Source organism: Meles meles, chromosome 6 (genome assembly GCF_922984935.1).
Source record: "Meles meles chromosome 6, mMelMel3.1 paternal haplotype, whole genome shotgun sequence".
Classification (NCBI taxonomy): Eukaryota; Metazoa; Chordata; class Mammalia; order Carnivora; family Mustelidae; genus Meles; species Meles meles.
In genome coordinates, this window is record NC_060071.1 from 873,465 (window position 1) to 891,130 (window position 17,666).

The following is a 17,666-nucleotide window of genomic DNA, read 5'->3' on the forward strand; positions in this document are numbered from 1 at the left end:
TTACATCGCGGGTGGATAAGCCGTCCCGAAAGGGCCGGAGACCTGCCCACGGGAGCCCTGAAGCCTCACGCCCAGCGGGAGAGGACTGGGCGTCTTCTCGGCTGTAGCCAGTGTCAGTCAGGAGAGACGGCGACCTGCAGACCGAGCTGGCCGTTCAGGGTCAGCCCGGGGAGGACGCACCCAAGGGAGCAGAAGCCCAGAGCCTGCAGGTGCGGCCGGGACACCCGCGGCGGCGCTCGGGGCCGCGTGGCGCCGCGACGGTAGGGGGCGCTGCGGCGCGCGCCTGCGCCCCGGGGCGGGGCCGGGGCTGCGAGATGCCCCGCCCCTCCGCCGTAGCTCATCGCTGCGCGACGCCGTCGCTGCGAGCCGCGCGTCACAAGTGCGGCGACCGTGCGGCCGGCAGGGCGGCGGTGAGTTGACGCGCGTGGACGTTGGGGATGGCGGTCTGTGGGGCCCCGGCGGACCGGCCGGAGGGCGGGTGAGCGAGGGTGCGCCGGAGGCGGCCTCCAAGCCGGTGTGCTCAGGGATGCTCCGGGCCGCGGGCCGGGCGGGGGCTCCTGGGCGTCCCCTCGCCCCGGCGTCCTTTTGGGGGCGCGGGGCCCGAGAGGAGGAGGAGGGGTCGCGTCTGGCCTGAGGAGGCCCTGGGCAGCGGCGGGGCGGGGGCCGGCGTCTCCGTGGGAGAGGCCTCTGACCGTAAGTGGAAGTGTCCGGTGGTCGGCCGCGCTGCCTTCCTCGGTAGCGAGCTTCCCGTCGCCCGACAGGGGCAGGCGCGGGCCGGGTTCTCTTGACTGGCCGTCCTGGGGGTTCCTGACCCGCCTGGGTAGTGGGGCGCGTGGGGGGCTCTTCGGAAGCCGCGAGGAGCGAGCAATGACTTCGGCGGGGGAAAGCGGGGGAGACTTCCGTACAGAGGGCGTGGAGGAGGAGGGCTCGGGGGCCCTTCAGCTCTGAGATCACTCGTCACGGAGGGTAACGTCGCCTGGTCACCTGTGCTCTGGCGTGTGTGCACCGTGCGCCGTCACAGCGATCCCGGGAGGCCGCCTTGAGCTGTGCGGTGGTGCGGAGGGTGGAGGCGCTCGCGGGGCGCCTGCGGGGGGGGCGGTTCCGAGAGCTGGTGCGCGAGCTCGCGTGGACCCAAGCCGCGGCTTGAGGAGCCCGCTTGCTGCCGGCCTTCCTGCTCTCCGCGGGCTCCCTCTGCTGCTAAGTACGACCCGACTGGAACCAGGGCGGCGAGCCTGGCGCGAGCTCCTCCCTGCCCCCCCTGCCCTGTTCTTGGGTCGCAGATGAGCCAACCCTACCACCTGGATCGAGGTCTTCACAGACGAGTTATTCGGAAGTTGTTTTCCCCGTTATCCTTGGAAAATCTTCGTGGTGGGCTTTTGGGGTTTGCAGATTTAAAGCAAGTCACCTGAACCTGGATGCCTTCGTTGTGTGGTCTCTTCTCTGCCTGGGTGGAATGGGGGGGCCTGAACGCGGGTGAGAAGAAGAACTGCACTTTTAGGTTCTCTAATCTCCAGCGGAAATTCGGCATTTCCTCCAGTCACCGTGCAGGCAGCAGACCCGGTACTGAAGTCACAGCTATGCCCGCGTCTCAGGAAACGGCGTGAGCGCGGCACCACGCTGAAAGCAGGGTAGCGCTGAGGCTTGCTGCCGGGCCTGTTCTGTAGGTATCAAAACGCAGCTTCTCAAGGTTAACTCATGTTTTGGTGGCGTCTTACTTAGGTGTGCGGTTGGTCTTTCTTAGTCTCAGGCTCTGTATTCGCAGGTTTGCCTACACGCTAAGATGTAGCTGTGGCCCCAAATCAACACGGGCAGCGCTTCCGTGGTCTCGCACGGATCTGTGCACGGTGCCGAAAACTTGGGTCCCCTGACACATTGTCAGCTGCAGCGGAACAAGGGGACGCTCTGCCTTCTTGTGTCACCGCTCTCATGTAAACAAGCGTCCTTTTTCCGCTCTATTTAGTGTCATGAGTTTTGCATTTTTGCGCTTTTTGTTTGCAGCATCACCGTTAAAATAGCCCCCAAACGCGGTGCGGAAGTTTGTGTTCTCAGTGCACCTCCTGTGAGGGGCCTGCGGGGAGTGCGTGTGAGCAGTAAGCTTCGGTTCGGCTTAGAAGTGCTGTGTTGGTCAGGACCCTGCCCCAGTATTTCCCCTGGAGCAGTGGGGTCCGTATGCGCTAGTTTGGTGTTCCTGGTGATTTCACCAACAAAGAGAGCCTCGAGTAACAAGCATTGGTTCCCTTTCTAGTCCTGTGCATTTACGAGATCCTGAGAAGGGGTTTACAGGCTTGACAAGGCTGCTGGAGGGTCTAGGGCACACACACGAAATACGAAGAACCCTTACAGCCTGAGAAGATACGTCTGTTCTTTTTTTTTTTTTTTAAGATTTTATTTATTTGACAGACGGAGATCACAAGGAGGCAGAGAGCCAGGTAGAGGGTCGGGGGAAGCAGGCTCCCCGCTGAGCAGAGAGCCTGATGCGGGGCTCGATCCCAGGACCCTGGGATCATGACCTGAGCTGAAGGCTTTAACCCGCTGAGCCACTCAGGCGCCCAAATACGTCTGCTCTTAAAGGAAGTTTGTGTTTAGCTGAGCCCAGTCCTTGAAGACCCTGGGAGATGTGTGTCTCATTGACATGCCTGTTGGCTCTCGTGGGCACATTTGGCCGAGATCCCTTCAGAGACTATAACCACTTTGCTCCCACGCTTGCTTCTTGAGTTTTGACTAGATGATATCTGCAGTTCAAAGGACCTGTGCTTTTGTCTCTTTGAAGAGCAGCGAGGGGTGCAGACTGGTGCGTCCCGATGGTCAGATTTGGGGAAAGGAGCACGTGGCATGGGGTAGGTGTAGGTTGAGTCCCTGGGCTCCATGAGAGAATGGAGACCTTGCTGCCCTGTAGGGCTGCTCCGGCAGAGGGTTGCCTTGTTTTCTGGATAAGGGGACCTCCTGTCTCCCTCTGCGTCCTGATGACTCCGCTCACTGAAGTCCTGATGTTTCCACAGAACCGTCTGGCCTGTAGCCTTCGTCCGCAGTTAAGGAAATGACTAACCAGGTAAGGCCTGTGGTGAGGCACAGAACAGCAGCTGGTCTTCCTGGCAGGTTGGAGGCCAGTACGAGGTCTGGGTGTGTCCTCAGGAGACTATCATCTCATTCTTGCTCTGCTCGGGAGTGCTGGGGGACCTTGGGTACCTATTCTCCAGAGGGTTAGGCACTGCGCAGCATGCACAGGAGGAGGCTATCTAAGTCTTCTCCAGGTTGACAGAGGGATTGAGGAAAAGAATTTGTTCTCAGGGGTGCCTGGCTGCCTCGGTCACTAGAGTGCATGACTCTTGATTTCAAGGCGTGAGTTCAAGCCCCACATTAGGCATAGAGCTTACTTCATTTAAAAAAAAAAAAAAAAGCTTATATTCAAAAACAAGAAAACAAAAATCAGAAGGGGAGAGATCTTTGCAGTAAGATTAGGGACAATGGGAACAGATTAGGCAGGCTGTTCGTTTTATACGACTACAAAACTTGGGCTCGAAGCTGGATGCAGAGCCTCCTGTGATCCAGCCAGGGAACGCACAGAATTCATCTGTCCCCTCAGGATGAGGGGGAGAGAGAGCAGTTTCTGTGAGAGCTGATTTTCTTCTGGTGCTGGGTGAGAAGGAATCAGGGAGCTTGCAGGGCGGGCAGGGTGAGGACGGGGGAGTCGCTAACGCACTGGGGGTGTTTTAGGGAGGGGAGGGGACACCTCCGAATCTGACCACGGGCTTGATGAAGCGTCTGCTCTTTTTTAGTACAGTATTCTCTTCAAGCAAGAGCAAGGTAAGCGGCCTGCCGGCAGATTCACCTGTGAGAACTCTCATCGTGGTGTTTCGGGCGTGCTGACCTGACAGGCTGTCCCCAAGTGACTCACTTTGCAGAAGAGTCAGCAGACGCGGCTGAAAACGGATACTTACAAGCAAACGGCAGCAGAAGCCCCAAACAACTAACTGGAAAGAAAAAGCAAGAGTCACATGAGAGACACTCCGGGCAGAGGGGAGCTTTCCCGCCTGAGAAAGATGCCGCTCGAGCTTCCCAGCTACCAGGGTGGAGGAGGGAAACATTAGAGCCTCAGCGCTTGCCTGGGGTCTTCACAACAGCTCCCCCGCTCAGACAAGGGCAGGGGCTCCCGCAGCGACCATGACCTTACTGAAAGTAGGGGACGCGGCAGTGTGGGGAGGGCTGGGGGCTGTCCCGTCTCGGGGTGCAGCTTGCCAGGGGCACAGGGCGTCACGTGAGCCTCATTTCCTCACACCTGGAAGAGCTGGGCAGAGCCTGGGGGAGTCAGTGGGAACACCGCCTAAAAGCCCTTGCAGTCTGAGCAGCCGCCATTTAGGTAGTCTGAAGGTTAAGCCAGAAGCTTTCTTCCAGGTTAGCTCAGATGGGTAACTGGCTAGTCGGGCATGCCAGTCGGCTTCCTGGCCAGCAGCTCATGCCATCCCCGTGGCATGCTGGCAGACGTGGCTCAGGTGGGCATCGTCCTTGAAGCCATGGTGCTGCGTGTGAGTCACAACTGCTCAGTGCCCAGTAGTCACAGCTTGGAAAGCTGGTCCTCGACTGTCGCTATGCAGCGTGAATAGAGCCTCCGCGTGCACTTGCCACGTGTGTGGACCTGCGCCAGGTCTGCAGACCCCACGGTGAGGCCTTCGCATTTACGGTGGACTTTAGTTCATAAAGAGCTTGGCTTTGAACCCCAGTTCTGCTCTTTAGCTTTTGACTTTAGGTGAGTTACTTGGCTTCTCTAAGCCTCTGATGCCTTGTCTGTAAAATGAGGATGTTAACAGTACCTACTTTGTAGGGTTGTTGTGATTAATTGAGATGATATTTATTTAAAAAATGTAGTAACGGACTCATCAAGCGTAGTAGACATTTGTAACAAAAGACAGATCAAGTGTGGAGGTATTTATTTTCAGACCTGTGCTACTTGCTTTTGAACTGCCTGCTGGTTGCTAAGCATCCCTAAGAGATGAGTCTTAGCAAATTTAGGTCTTTGTTGGGGAAGGGAGGCAGGGGAGATCCTGCTGGTTTGCCTAGTTTTAACCAGGTGATGGCATTCCAGACTGAGGCACACAGGCAGCCTGCTAAAGTGGGAAAGACTCGGATTATTCCGAAACTCCCTCCCTCCCTGGGACACCTGAGATCTGGGGCAAGTGTGTGTGTGTGCGCGCGTGCGCCTGCCTCTGCGGTTGAGAGAAAAGCAGGAGGGAAAGCACTGGGCCAGACAGTAAGCCAGGTGGGCGGCTTACCAGCGGTGTGAACTTGGAGCTGTTGGAGCGGCATTTCAGCTTCATTGGAGCCCATGAAGTGTAGACATTGCGTGAAGGTTTTTACGGGAGGTGCTTTCCGTTCTAGCCCATGATGATGCCATTTGGTCAGTCGCCTGGGGGACAAACAAGAAAGAAAACTCTGAGACAGTGGTCACGGGATCCCTGGATGACCTGGTGAAGGTCTGGAAATGGTGAGCACCCTCTCCCCAACAGCCTCGAAGACTGGGGTTTAGGGTTTTTCTTCTGGACTCCCGAGCTGCAATCAGGAAAGTGTTACGTGTACTCCAGGTAAGGAAGCAGTACCAGTACGGTGGTCTACCAAGGCAGCCAGTATTGTCTCTTTTGTTTTCCTCTATGCAGTATAAAGGCCTATAGTTTAAGAGAAAGAAAGAAAGTCCCACAGTTAAAACCTGGCTGACTTCGGTGTTCTGTGCTCGTGGGTTCTGATTCTGCATTTCACAGATGCGGGTGATGGGAGCAGGGGAGGGTCACGGGGGCCCAGAATTTCAGATGCTGGTGCAGCGCGTTGCATGTGAAGAAACCCATCTCTCTGTCCCCCACCGAAGGTCTGACGAGAGGCTGGACCTGCAGTGGAGTCTGGAGGGACACCAGCTGGGCGTGGTGTCCGTGGACATCAGCCACACGCTGCCCATTGCCGCATCCAGTTCACTCGATGCTCATATCCGCCTCTGGGACTTGGAGAACGGCAAACAGATAAAGTCTATAGATGCAGGACCTGGTAAGATTCTTGGGGAAGGTAAACTCTCACTGTCCCTTTCCAGACCTCTAGAGATAGAAGTTCGACAGGTCAGGAGTGTATGCTTGCGGGGGTACCGTGGTGCGTGGACCGTGTGTTAGGTACCGCCTTCGGCAGTGTGGCGGCCATCTTCCAAGCAGCAGGTCTCAGTGGCTAAGCGGGGGCTTTGTATGTCTGTGAGGGTCAGGTTTCACTGCCAGGTAACTTCTGGTGCTAAACCTGTTGAAAAACTCAACGGTTTTCGGAGGCTTTCAATTTTAGAATTGCCAGTTTGGGCTTGTGGACCTGAATTCAGATGGCCCAGAACTGTGGTTTGCCATATTCTGATTTGTTACGTGCAGGGATTGATAGACGTCTCGAATGTAAGGTGCAGTGTCCTTCTAGAACCGTATCGTGGTCCTCTCTGCTCATCATGGTCACAGGGCCTGATTCCCAGCGTTTGATAGCTAGGACACTTGTAGAGTAGCCTTTTTTCACCTGCTGCAGGACAGCAGAATCTTGTCTCTGAGCCTGGGCGCATGTCTGGGGTAATAGGAGTTAATGATTTCGGTGGGCTGCGTTAATGTGGCACGAGCCACACGACGTCTCAGGCTTCCTGGGAGTCTTTGATCCCCCTGCGAATGGCTGCATCGCGTTCTCTGCCAGAGGCTGTCCTGCTGGGATGGGCAACGAGCCCTGGAGAGCCGCCTGCCTCTCTGGTGCCCCTGCGCGGATGGGTGACACAGAAGGCACTGAGGGGTCTCCTCAACGTGGCCCTGATCGGAGCCCCCGGTGGCTTGGCCTCCCACCGGTGAGGCTCCGTAGCCACGACATCGGAAAGGGTAATAGCCCCGTGGCTCACAGGGAAGCGAGGCCGTCAATTTTAGTATATGGGCTGCCGAAGCGAGCATAGCGAGGCCGTCAGGAAACAGTGTTGCCCCTTGGAAGCAGTGCTTCCCGTCTATGAGTCTTACTGCTGGAGGTTTGTAAAGAATATGCATGCCTAGGCCCTGTTTTGCATCCATGGAGGCACTGTTTTCAAGGCGTGTGGGGTGGGATAAGTCTGGAAAAAGCTACCCAGACACTGAGTCCCCAGACGATTGACTTCACCTGTATCCCCGCCTGCTGACATCACTCTCCGAGGACTTGGGACCCCAGACCGGCCCCCAGAGTCGACAAAGACACAGAGCCGGGGAGAGGAGGAAAAGGCAGATCTCCTGCTGCCTTTTTACCTTGGGCACCTAAGCCTTCCCCAGACCCGTGTCGCCGAGGTCACTGCGGGGCTCTGCGGCCCTGGACACGCTGCAGCTGAGAGGAGCACTGGAGTGCTTCCAGCGAAGAGGACCGGTCTGCACCCGCTTGCTGTCCCCGACACAGTGCCTTCAACATCCGGTATCGGTTCCGTGTTGGCAAGTGCTTGTGGAAAGGAACAGGTAGAGAGTCAACAAGGGGTCGGATGTCCTTTCTCTTTGGACAAGAATCTGGTCATTTCAGAGCAGGGACTGGGGTAGCGAGAGCAGGCGCTGCTGGTGACAGCGGAAGAGCGGCTGAGCCTCCCGAAGGTCGCACTGCTCGGGTCCTGAGCGCAGACACCGGCATCGTCAGAGTGCACGGGGGATGTGGGTCACCACGAGCAACAGGGAGAAGGGAAAGCGAGCACCCCCGATCCCGAAGAAGAAAGCGAGGACGCAGTGGAAGGCCGTGGAGATGCAGGGGAGGGCCTCGTGGGCACAGCAGCCAAGCCCCCCGGCACTCGGGAAGGGCGTCCACACTGCCAGACGGGCAGCACGCCCACGAGCGGAGAGCTGACCCGGCGGTGAGGTGCCCCTTGGGGACTGCATCAAGTTTCCGTCGTGCAAGTAGCAGGAGTCTTAGGGTGTGGGACAAAAACGCCCTGAATTCCGAGCATCAGGGGGTGTGACGCAAAAAGTTCTCCATTGTAAACCAGCTAGTGGGGAAATAGCAGAATAATTTAGGAATGTTATTTTATTAAACTGCAAGGAATTCAAAGCAGCTTTTCTAATAACCATTATTCCCGTAAACAGTCGTCGTAGGAATAAGAAGCACAATCGTGTTAGAGAAAATGTTAGCCATTAGTAAGGAGAGGTTAAAAAGCAGCTGTTTGAGAGATTGGTCATAAAAGCTTTTTCAGATCTTCTCAGTTAATTGAGCATTCTTGAAGTCAGTCTCCCTTTTAAAACACACATTTCATGAGAAAAGTGATAGAGCTAAAATTATTTATTACTCCTTTGAATACATGTGTTGGAATTTGCAAGAGACTGTTGTTGAAGACACCTTGGGAGACGGTGCTGACCCGCCTGTGCTGGGACGTGCTGGGACCTCCTGTCTGCCGCGTGTCGGTGGCAGCGGCCTCTCTCCAGTCCCACAGGCTGGGAGAGGCCTGTCCTCTGCAAGCCCTTCCCAGGAATGAGGATGGTGTCTCCGACGGGAGCCTTTCTCTGTTTCCCCTTTGATCTGGCAAGCACTGTCCTGTCGGGGCAGGGTGGCAAGACTTGGGGCATGTTCCCCTACAAGAGTGCTTATGGCTTACGGGACAGGCAGGCAGTGGGCAACCGGATGACTCCGTGGCCTCTGGACCCTGATCCCAGAGGCCCCCAGAGTTCTTTGGAATTGGCCTCCGAAGAGGTTCTGAGCAGCCCAGGAAACAGTGGCGTGTTCCCAGATAGAACTCTAGAGCACATGGCTTGCCCTGGCGGCGCAGGAGTCTGAAGACCCCTCCACCGGGCCAAGCAGCACCGGGAGGTTGCAGAGCTGCTCGGCCCGATCCAGATGACATGAGTGGAGCGGGTTTTGCCGTGGGTCTGAGAAACAGGCGGTTTTTCCAAAAACAGTAGTGCCTCTTTCCAGTCCCTGTTAATCTGTGGTCCATACTTGGTCATATTAGAGTTCACTGGGCGAGCGTCTGGGTAGTACGTCTCCATCTATTTCCAGCCCCAGCGAGGTGAGCTCTCGCTTCTGTGCTCTGTGAGGTGTGCCCGTTTGACGTGCGCAGTGAGTTTTGGTCGGTCGCGGGTAGTGTGGGCACCACCGTAGTTGCTGGCCTCAGGAAGCCCCCTTGTCCGAGGAAAGTGTGGCCGCGCTCTGCCCTCGGCTCAGGCAGCCCCCGATCTGCTCTCCATCCGCGTAGGTAGTGCCGGCGGGATTGTGTACGTCCTTTCTGTCCACACTGCCGCTGTGAGCGCTTCCTCCTGCCTGTGTGCTTCTGCCACCCACCCCTTGCACACGCGCGTTCTTTCTCCTTGTCCCTAGCAAGTTTCTGCTACTAACCACGTGGTTCCTACTGTGTAGACGCCGCATGCTGTGAACGCCTGTGCACAAGTCTGCGTGGACGCGCACTTTCATTTTTGCTGGGTATCCACCCAGGGATGGACTTGCAAGGTGTTTCTTAAGTTTGTTTTCACTTAAGGAACTGTCGGACTGTTAAGACAACAATCCCATTTACAGTCGCACCCTAACCAGTAAGATACCTCTGCAGCAACCTAACCGAACAGGTAGAGGCTCTGCACTGTGGAAACTATAAAACGCTGATGAAAGAAACTGAGGAAGGCACAAAGAAATGGAAAAACGTTCCATGCGCGTGGATTGGAAGAACAAAATTGTTAAAGTGTCTATCCTGCCCAGAGCAATCTACACATTCAGTGCAATCCCTATCAAAATACCATCAGCGTTCCTCACAGAGCTGGAACAAATCATCCTAAAATTTGTGTGGAACCAGAAATCACCGAAGAAATGTTGAAAAAGAAAACCAAAGGTGTTAGCATCACAGTTCCAGACTTGCAGCTCTATGACAAAGCTGTCATCATCAAGACAGCACGGTACTGGCACAGAACAGACACAGATCAATGGAACAGATCAGAGAGCCCAGAAATAGACCCTCAACTCTATGGTCAACAAATCTTCGACAAAGCGGGAAAGAATGTCCAATGGAAAAAAGACAGCCTCTTCAACAAATGGTGCTGGGAAAATTGGACAGCCACATGCAGAAAAATGAAATTGGACCACTTCCTTACACCACACACGAAAACAGACTCCAAATGGATGAAGGACCTCAATGTGAGAAAGGAATCCATCAAAATCCTTGAGGAGAACGCAGGCAGCAACCTCTTCGACCTCAGCCGCAGCAACTTCTTCCTAGGAACATCGCCAAAGGCAAGGGAAGCAAGGGCAAAAATGAACTATTGGGACTTCATCAAGATCAAAAGCTTTTGCACAGCAAAGGAAACAGTCAATAAAACCAAAAGACAACTGAGAGAATGGGAGAAGATATTTGCAAACGACATATCAGATAAAGGGCTAGTGTCCAAAATCTATAAAGAACTTAGCAAACTCAACACCCAAAGAACAAACAATCCAATCAAGAAATGGACAGAAGACATGAACAGACATTTCTGCAAAGAAGACATCCAGATGGCCAACAGACGCATGAAAAAGTGCCCCACGTCACTCAGCATCAGGGAAATACAAATCAAAACCACAATGAGATATCACCTCACACCAGTCAGAATGGCTAAAATTAACAAGTCAGGAAATGACAGATGCTGGCGAGGATGCGGAGAAGGGAACCCTCCTACACTGTTGGTGGGAATGCAAGCTGGTGCAACCACTCTGGAAAACAGCATGGAGGTTCCTCAAAAAGTTGAAAATAGAACTACCCTAGGACCCAGCAATCGCATTACTGGGTATTTACCCCAAAGGATACAAAAATAGTAATTCGAAGGGATACGCGCACCCCAGTGTTTACAGCAGCGATGTCCACAACAGCCAAGCTGGAAAGAGCCCAGACGTCCGTGGACAGACAAATGGATAAAGAGGTGTGGCGTGTGTATATACAATGGAGTATTAACTCAGCCATCAGAAAGGATGAACACTTACATTACAACAGCATGGGTGGAGCTGGAGAACACGATGCTGCGTGAACTAAGTCAGTCGGAGTCAGTTTTCACATGGTCTCACGATGTGTGGAATTTAAGAAACAAAGCAAACAAGCAAAGGGGGAAAACAGGCAAACCAAGAAACAAGTTTCTCAGCTCCAGAGAACACACTGCTTGTCCCCAGGGAGGCCATGGGGGGGTGAGGGCGTGTGTCCTGCTGAGTGCCAGGTGTTTAAAAGTTTTAAAAGAGAGGAAAACTGTTTACCCATTTTTCGGAGCGGCTGCACTGTTTTATGTTCCCACCCATATGTGAGGATTTGGGTTTTTCCATATCCTTGTTAACACTTGGTATTGTCATATTTTTATTGAAAATTTAAAAATATGTCCTTAAATAAGTCCTTAAACTAAATTGGTAAAGGATTAGCATCTTTACACATAGGTTTTTGAGTCAGGACGTTGTTTCTAATTTTTAAAAAATCATCTTTTGATAAAACTTAGTCTTTAAGGTCGCACCTTTTCTCACTGCATTTTTTTCCCTTTCTTTTCTGTTTAGTGGATGCCTGGACTTTGGCCTTTTCTCCTGATTCCCAGTATCTGGCCACAGGAACTCATGTGGGGAAAGTGAACATTTTTGGTGTGGAAAGTGGGAAAAAGGAATATTCTTTGGACACAAGAGGAAAATTCATTCTTAGCATTGCATATGTAAGGAAACACAGTGGTCTTTCCTCTCCTGACTGCCGTGTGTGCTGTCAGTGGGCGGTGCTCTGAGCAGGCAGCTGCCTTGTGCTGGGGGTGGGGGGGGGAGGCGTGACCGCACGGGGTCTCAGGTGTCCTCCACGTGTTCTCTGCACAGAGCCCGGATGGGAAGTACCTGGCCAGTGGAGCCATAGATGGGATCATCAACATTTTTGATATTGCAACTGGAAAGCTCTTGCACACGCTGGAAGGTATGGCTCGTTTCATTTTGTGCAGACTGGGCTCTCAGGTCACAAAGGACGAGTCAGCCTTTTAGTAAAATGCTGCTAAGTGACAAATGAGCTTTAGATCTGCAAACCAGTGATCTCAGTCAGAAATCTGAAATGCCTCCAAGCCTGAGTTTTGTCGTCTTGTGACAACCTGGGCAGGTGGTCCTGGGACAGTGCGAAGGGCCAGTTCCTGTGAAGGAACTTATCTTTCCATGTGTTAATGTGGCGTAGCCAGAGGAGACGAGGAGGAGTGCTTCCTCTCTGTCCTGTTGGGTGCTACAGAACTCTGTGATTAGGAAATGACTTTTTGTCAAGAAGTCCAAGGTGGATGACAGCCAGGCCCACCCCAGGGGCCACGGCCCGGCCTCGGGGCATGGGTAAGAGAGTGTCTCCCACTCTGCGCTCTCCTGCTGGTATGAATTCTGACCCAGTGAATACCTTGCCTCCTCAGTTCAGCGCTTACCCGACAGCACAGGACTTGGTGGGAAACAGCATCCTGTTGTGCACCGTGCAGATCAGAGTGTGTGTTTCCTTGTTTGTCCGCGTCTGTAGCAGAGGAGCTTTTCCCAAGCCGTGTGTGCTAAGGTCCAGCTCGTGAGGGAAGGAAACCGAGGAGAAATGGCTCCTGGAGGAGGGGCCCAGGTTGTGAGGATATTTCTAGGACACTGGGAGGAGGGGTCCATGCAGTCATTCCCTGCGCCGAGGACAGAGGCACCTGGGCAGTCAGCTCAGTGACTGTGGTCATTACTAAGGACACTGTCAGTGGGGAGCCCGCGATTTGCCAGATTAACAAGGGCTCTGTGAATTTCAGGCCACGCTATGCCCATCCGCTCCTTGACCTTCTCCCCGGACTCCCAGCTCCTGGTCACTGCTTCAGATGACGGCTACATCAAGATCTATGACGTGTAAGTTACCACGCAGACTCGGGCTTCTCACCCAGGACCAGTGCCCTTCCTGTCTCCCACTGCTTGGAGCAGTCCTGGGTCTGGCAGGGACTTGTGTGCAGGGTCCAGGCATTGCTCCCCCTTCCGCATCCCTGTCCTTGAACTTGGAATGTCACGGGCTGCCCGCTGGGATCAGTACTTCCTGCCTGTTTTCAGCCACTCCATCTCTTGTAGGCCTCATGGATTTTGAGTTCCCTTGGGGCAGTCAGCCGTGTGCGGATGAGGAGGTGGAACCACACGTGGTCGCTGGCCCAGGGTGATGGCAAAAACGTGGCCCTCCCGCAGACTGTCCTCTGCCCTGCCCAGGCGGCTGGCAGTTCACGCACCACCCTGCTGCAGGTCTAGATGGAGGAGGCGCTCTGTGGGTGGTTTTGGCCGCAGGTGGAGGAGCAAGGGGTCATTCTCTTCAGGTCGTAGCCATCTTTGGTTGTGAGCCTGTGTGAGGCCCTTCCTCCTGGCTTCCCTGCTCAGACCTCCCCTGGAAGGTGATTGACTGTGTCCTTGATCATTCGACTCAGTACCAGGCATGCTTCCGGTTCAGTCCTCCCGAATGTGGTATCCTGGGTACACACGGCCCGCTTGTCCGCGCCCCCACGGGGAGTGGGCACCGGGATTGCGCCAGCCCTGACTGTCCACGTCACACCCTCCTGTGGGCCTGTGAGGGCTTTCCTGGGGTCTGCGCGGGGAGCAGGGACACAGAGGACAGGAGGTGGTCAGCAGGGCAGCGAGCAAGAGCTGGCTGGGTGCTGGGGCTCGGGAGGGGTGCCCCTGCCCAACTGTGCCGGCTCTTGGGTCCCAGAGCCCCAGGCCGCTGTGGCCGACGCTTCAGTGCCCGACTTTGCGCACAAGACCATCATGACTATAGTTCCGGCCTCCCGACCAAGGGGGACGAGCGTCCCCGAAGTTCAGAGGACGAGCCCAGCCTGAGGCGGGTTCCTCTGAGGCCACCTCCCCTCTGACCCCTGTAGTGAGCTCTGTGCTGCCCGAGGGCCTGCACCTCAGTAGGGCCACAGGGTTGTCCTCCTGTCCCCGCTATCGGGCTTGCACTTACATGGAAGTAAAAATGCCTTTTGTCGTTAGACCTGCCTTGTTCTCGATTCGATTAGAAATGGCCTCTCTGAGCCCCATATGTTCTAAGGAGTGAGTGCGGACGGCTCCAGGGACAGGAGCACTGGCCCTGCCGGGAGAGGGAGCCGGCAGTGTGGCGGGCTTGCCCTGCTGCTTCGCTTTCCCCGTCTCGGCAGTTGTCTTGCCTTGCGCCCTACTCTCTGCCGTGGGGCTGCTCACACATTCTGTGCTAATGTTCCGGTAAGACTAATGTCCTCTCCATGTTGTCTGACGCTCTCCCGTTGCAGACAACACGCCAATCTGGCCGGCACGCTGAGCGGCCACGCGTCGTGGGTGCTGAACGTTGCCTTTTGTCCCGATGACACGCACTTCGTTTCCAGGTACGTGTGATTCTCAGCAGCTTCTTACATGCTAAGAAGGTGAAGGTCATCTTTTATGTATTGCCTTAAGATTTGAAGATGGTCTGACCCTTTGTCATTCAGGTAGACTTTGTTTTCTGCGTTGGTTTTGTCGGTGGTTGGGGTTTTTTTTTAAGTTATGCAGGTAGTTAATTCTCTTCTCCAGAACAGAGATGGATTCTTTGGAACAGTTCAACTTTGAGTGTTTCCTTATAAATCTAGGCTTCCACATGTAGGGACTTTAGGGATCTCTGCGGTCCAGTAGTCACATACACTGCATACCTCTGTGTGCAGAAGTCGTGCCTCTGGAGCCCGTGTCGCTCAGGCCAAGGACGGCCAGCTTCTAGCATCGCACAGCTACAGAAGCCTCTTCCTTTAGAAGTAGCCTTCAGTGAGGGCTTTCCCAGCCCCGCCCCCACCGACCTGGAAACAGGCACACGTGTCTGAGACTCCTGATGGGAACCCAGGGATGAAGACTGGGCAGATGAGAACTTGAGGGACGTGGCCGCTCCGTGCGGAGGAGAAGCCACCAGAGAGGCCAGCACCCAGCGCTCCCTGGGGCCCTGCTGGCCAGGGGCACACAGGTGGGCAGAGTGTAGGTGAGCGAAGGAGGGTGGAGTTTCTGGTCAGATTCCTTCCAGCTTAAAACCAGAATACAAGCTGTTTTGATACTAATGTTCCCTTCTGCACATAGTTCATCGGACAAAAGTGTGAAAGTTTGGGACGTTGGAACGCGAACGTGTGTGCACACCTTCTTCGACCACCAGGATCAGGTACGGCAGAGTTCACGTTCGCGTGTCTGAGTGCCGCTGCCGACACCCATCCCCGTTCCCAGCTCTCCTGCGTGGGTGGTCCGACAGCCAGCGGCCTGCGTGCACTGTCCGCGCCGTTGGCCTGGAGAGCCGTGAGGTGTGATGTCCTTTCGGGGGCCAGAACACACATGGCTAGCCGCATGGCCGTCTGGTGCTGGTGCCTGGAGCATGCCAGGAGCACTCTTCCTGGTGCCGCCTGCCATGGCTGGCTCGGGAAGGGCCTTCCTCAGAAGTGCCCGTTGCTCTGGGGTGCCTGGTGGCTCAGTCGGTGAGGAGTTTGCCTTCGGCTTAGGTCATGATCCCAGCATCCTGGGATGGAGTCCTGCATCGGGCTCCCTGCTCAGCGGGGGATCTGTTTGTCCCTCTCCCTCTGCTCATGCGCGTGCCCTCTCTCTCAAATAATTTTTTTTTAAAGTGCCCGTTGCTCAAACACACAGAACTTGTTATTTTTAGAGGTGTCTACAGAAGTGGTGTGATGTTTTCTTTTTTATAACATACCCAAAGCCATAAATTCTTATAGGTTGTTTCGCTTTAAGCAATATTGGTAACTTTTGCTTCAGTCTTTAAATGAGGAGGAAGGGGCTCTGGGCTCCCGCAACCTTTTTGTCTTCGCCAGCGTGCATGTGAAAGGAACTAGGGCTCCAGGGAGAGGCAGGAGTGCGCATGGCGCCTGGGCTCCTACATTTCTAAGCAGCTCCAAGTGAGGCCCGTGTTGCTGGTCCCAAGTAGCAAGTCTTAGGAAACTGGTCACTTTACGGAAGAAAATCCCTATAGCAGTAAAAAGTTGGCTTTTAATATTTTTAATGAAGATCCTGGGGTTTTTATTTTTCATTTTGTCTTTTTTTTTTTAAAGTAACGGGCTTGAACTCACAACCCCAAGATCAAGAGTCACACGTTCTGCCGACTGAGCCAGACGGGCACCCTGATGGGCTCTTTGGAACGTAGCTTAACGCTGACGTTGCTGTTCCTACGCGCTCACGTCTGATCCAAAATCATTGCTGATGAAGTTGGGGGGTTCGTCTTGATATTTCACCATGAGGGTAAAGCCTCCCTGCGGGCTTGTTTCCCTGCACGGGAGGCTCAGAGTGTGCGGTCATCTCAAAAGGGCTGTTGGAGTAGAAGGGAGGTCATTGGCCCACCCAGGGACAACACTGGACTCAGGGCTGGAACCCCCACTTGGGGTCAGAGTGACAGGCTGACCCGGTCCAGCTCCAGCCACATCACTGTTGTCAAACCAGTGCCCCGTGCTGGTTGCTGGCTCGGCTCCGAGGGCCTTAGAGAGCATCCCCAGCTGGGGGCAGGGCACAGGACTGAGGGGACGCCCCGGGGTAGTTATGGGCCGCCTTCTTTCTGGAGACGTGAATGAGAGCCCATGCTGGTCCTTGCAGATGCCCGCTCCATGGCATGAGGTCACGACTCCCCAGAATCTGAAACTCTGAAAGTTTATGGAGTGTGGGAGGTGAGGGAGTGATAAACAGTAGCAACGCAAGGTACCGGGTTGGGGGAAAGGCCCCATTCCCGCCGGCTCTGCACCAGAACAGCCCCGTCTGTCTGTCTCAATTCAGTAGAGTGAGTACACAAGGGTGTTTGTTCGTAAAGAATAAAGGCATTCGAGGGGCGCCTGAGTGGCGCAGTGGGTTAAGCCTCTGCCTTCGGCTCAGGTCATGATCCCAGGGTCCTGGGATTGAGCCCCTGCGTCGGGTTCTCTGCCCAGCAGAGAGCCTGCTTCCCCCCCTTCTCTGCCTGCCTCTCTGCTTGCTTGTGATTTCTGTCAAATAAATAAAAATTTTTTTTTAATTTTTTTTTAAAAAGGATACAGGCATTAGAACTTTTATTTTTGATTTACAGGTCTGGGGAGTAAAATACAACGGAAATGGCTCAAAAATTGTGTCCGTGGGCGATGATCAGGAAATCCATGTCTACGATTGCCCTGTATAAACGCCTCTCAGACCGGTGTGTACATCACGACATTCCTTCCCTTTCTAGCCTTTACTGGAGCAGAAACTTCAATTTTGTAGACAGAGATCAGCCTGTTCACGTTCTATTAGAAATGCTGTTCAGCTCGAACATAAAGTGTTCCTGACACAAACACCGTGTTCGTGAACGCGCATTTTCAGCTGCCTGGTGTGGGTGGGAGAGCGGGAGGGGTGTCTGCCCCAGAGACCGTGGGACCCAGTGCCCACCGCCCTCTCGGCCGAGAAGCCCCGGCTTGCTCTCCAGAGGGTTGAGCCCCACACACTGCCGGTCTCGGAGTGGGGTCCTAAAGGGAACGGGGGGTTTGCCCCGCTGAGGATGTTCTGGAGTCCTGCCTGTCTGGGCATTACTTGGTAGCCTGAAGACGTCTCCTGCCACACTGTGCACCTGATGGCCGCACAGAGGGTTGTGGCTGTGGTGGGCCCTGCTGCCTCCATGGTGTCCCCGGGCTCCAGCCCCCGCCGCCGGCACCCCAGAGGCCGGTGCCCCTTCAGCAGGGCCTGTGTGAAAATGGCTCACTCTGAAGATAATTGCTTTTTATTAATGACTTTATATGCCTGTGAGATCACGTGCTTGTCCCCCAGGCCCA

At 54.7% G+C, this 17,666-nt stretch overlaps 1 protein-coding gene across 2 annotated transcripts; it reads left to right on the forward strand.

Moving 5' to 3' along the window:
• The first annotated feature begins 361 nt into the window (after positions 1 to 361).
• WDR61 (WD repeat domain 61) lies at positions 362 to 17,192 on the forward strand. Of its 2 annotated transcripts, none has more exons than XM_046008332.1 (11): positions 362 to 410; positions 3,000 to 3,049; positions 3,777 to 3,804; positions 5,374 to 5,479; positions 5,855 to 6,027; positions 11,470 to 11,618; positions 11,770 to 11,863; positions 12,693 to 12,786; positions 14,181 to 14,273; positions 14,986 to 15,064; positions 16,952 to 17,192. In XM_046008332.1, the coding sequence occupies exons 2-11, from the start codon at positions 3,038 to 3,040 to the stop codon at positions 17,039 to 17,041; spliced, it is 918 nt and encodes a 305-aa protein (XP_045864288.1). In that variant the 5' UTR covers positions 362 to 410; positions 3,000 to 3,037; the 3' UTR covers positions 17,042 to 17,192. The 2 variants fall into 2 exon arrangements, with proteins under 2 accessions (XP_045864288.1, XP_045864287.1); XM_046008331.1 differs by having other exon boundaries at positions 390 to 478.
• Positions 17,193 to 17,666: the final 474 nt, after the last annotated feature.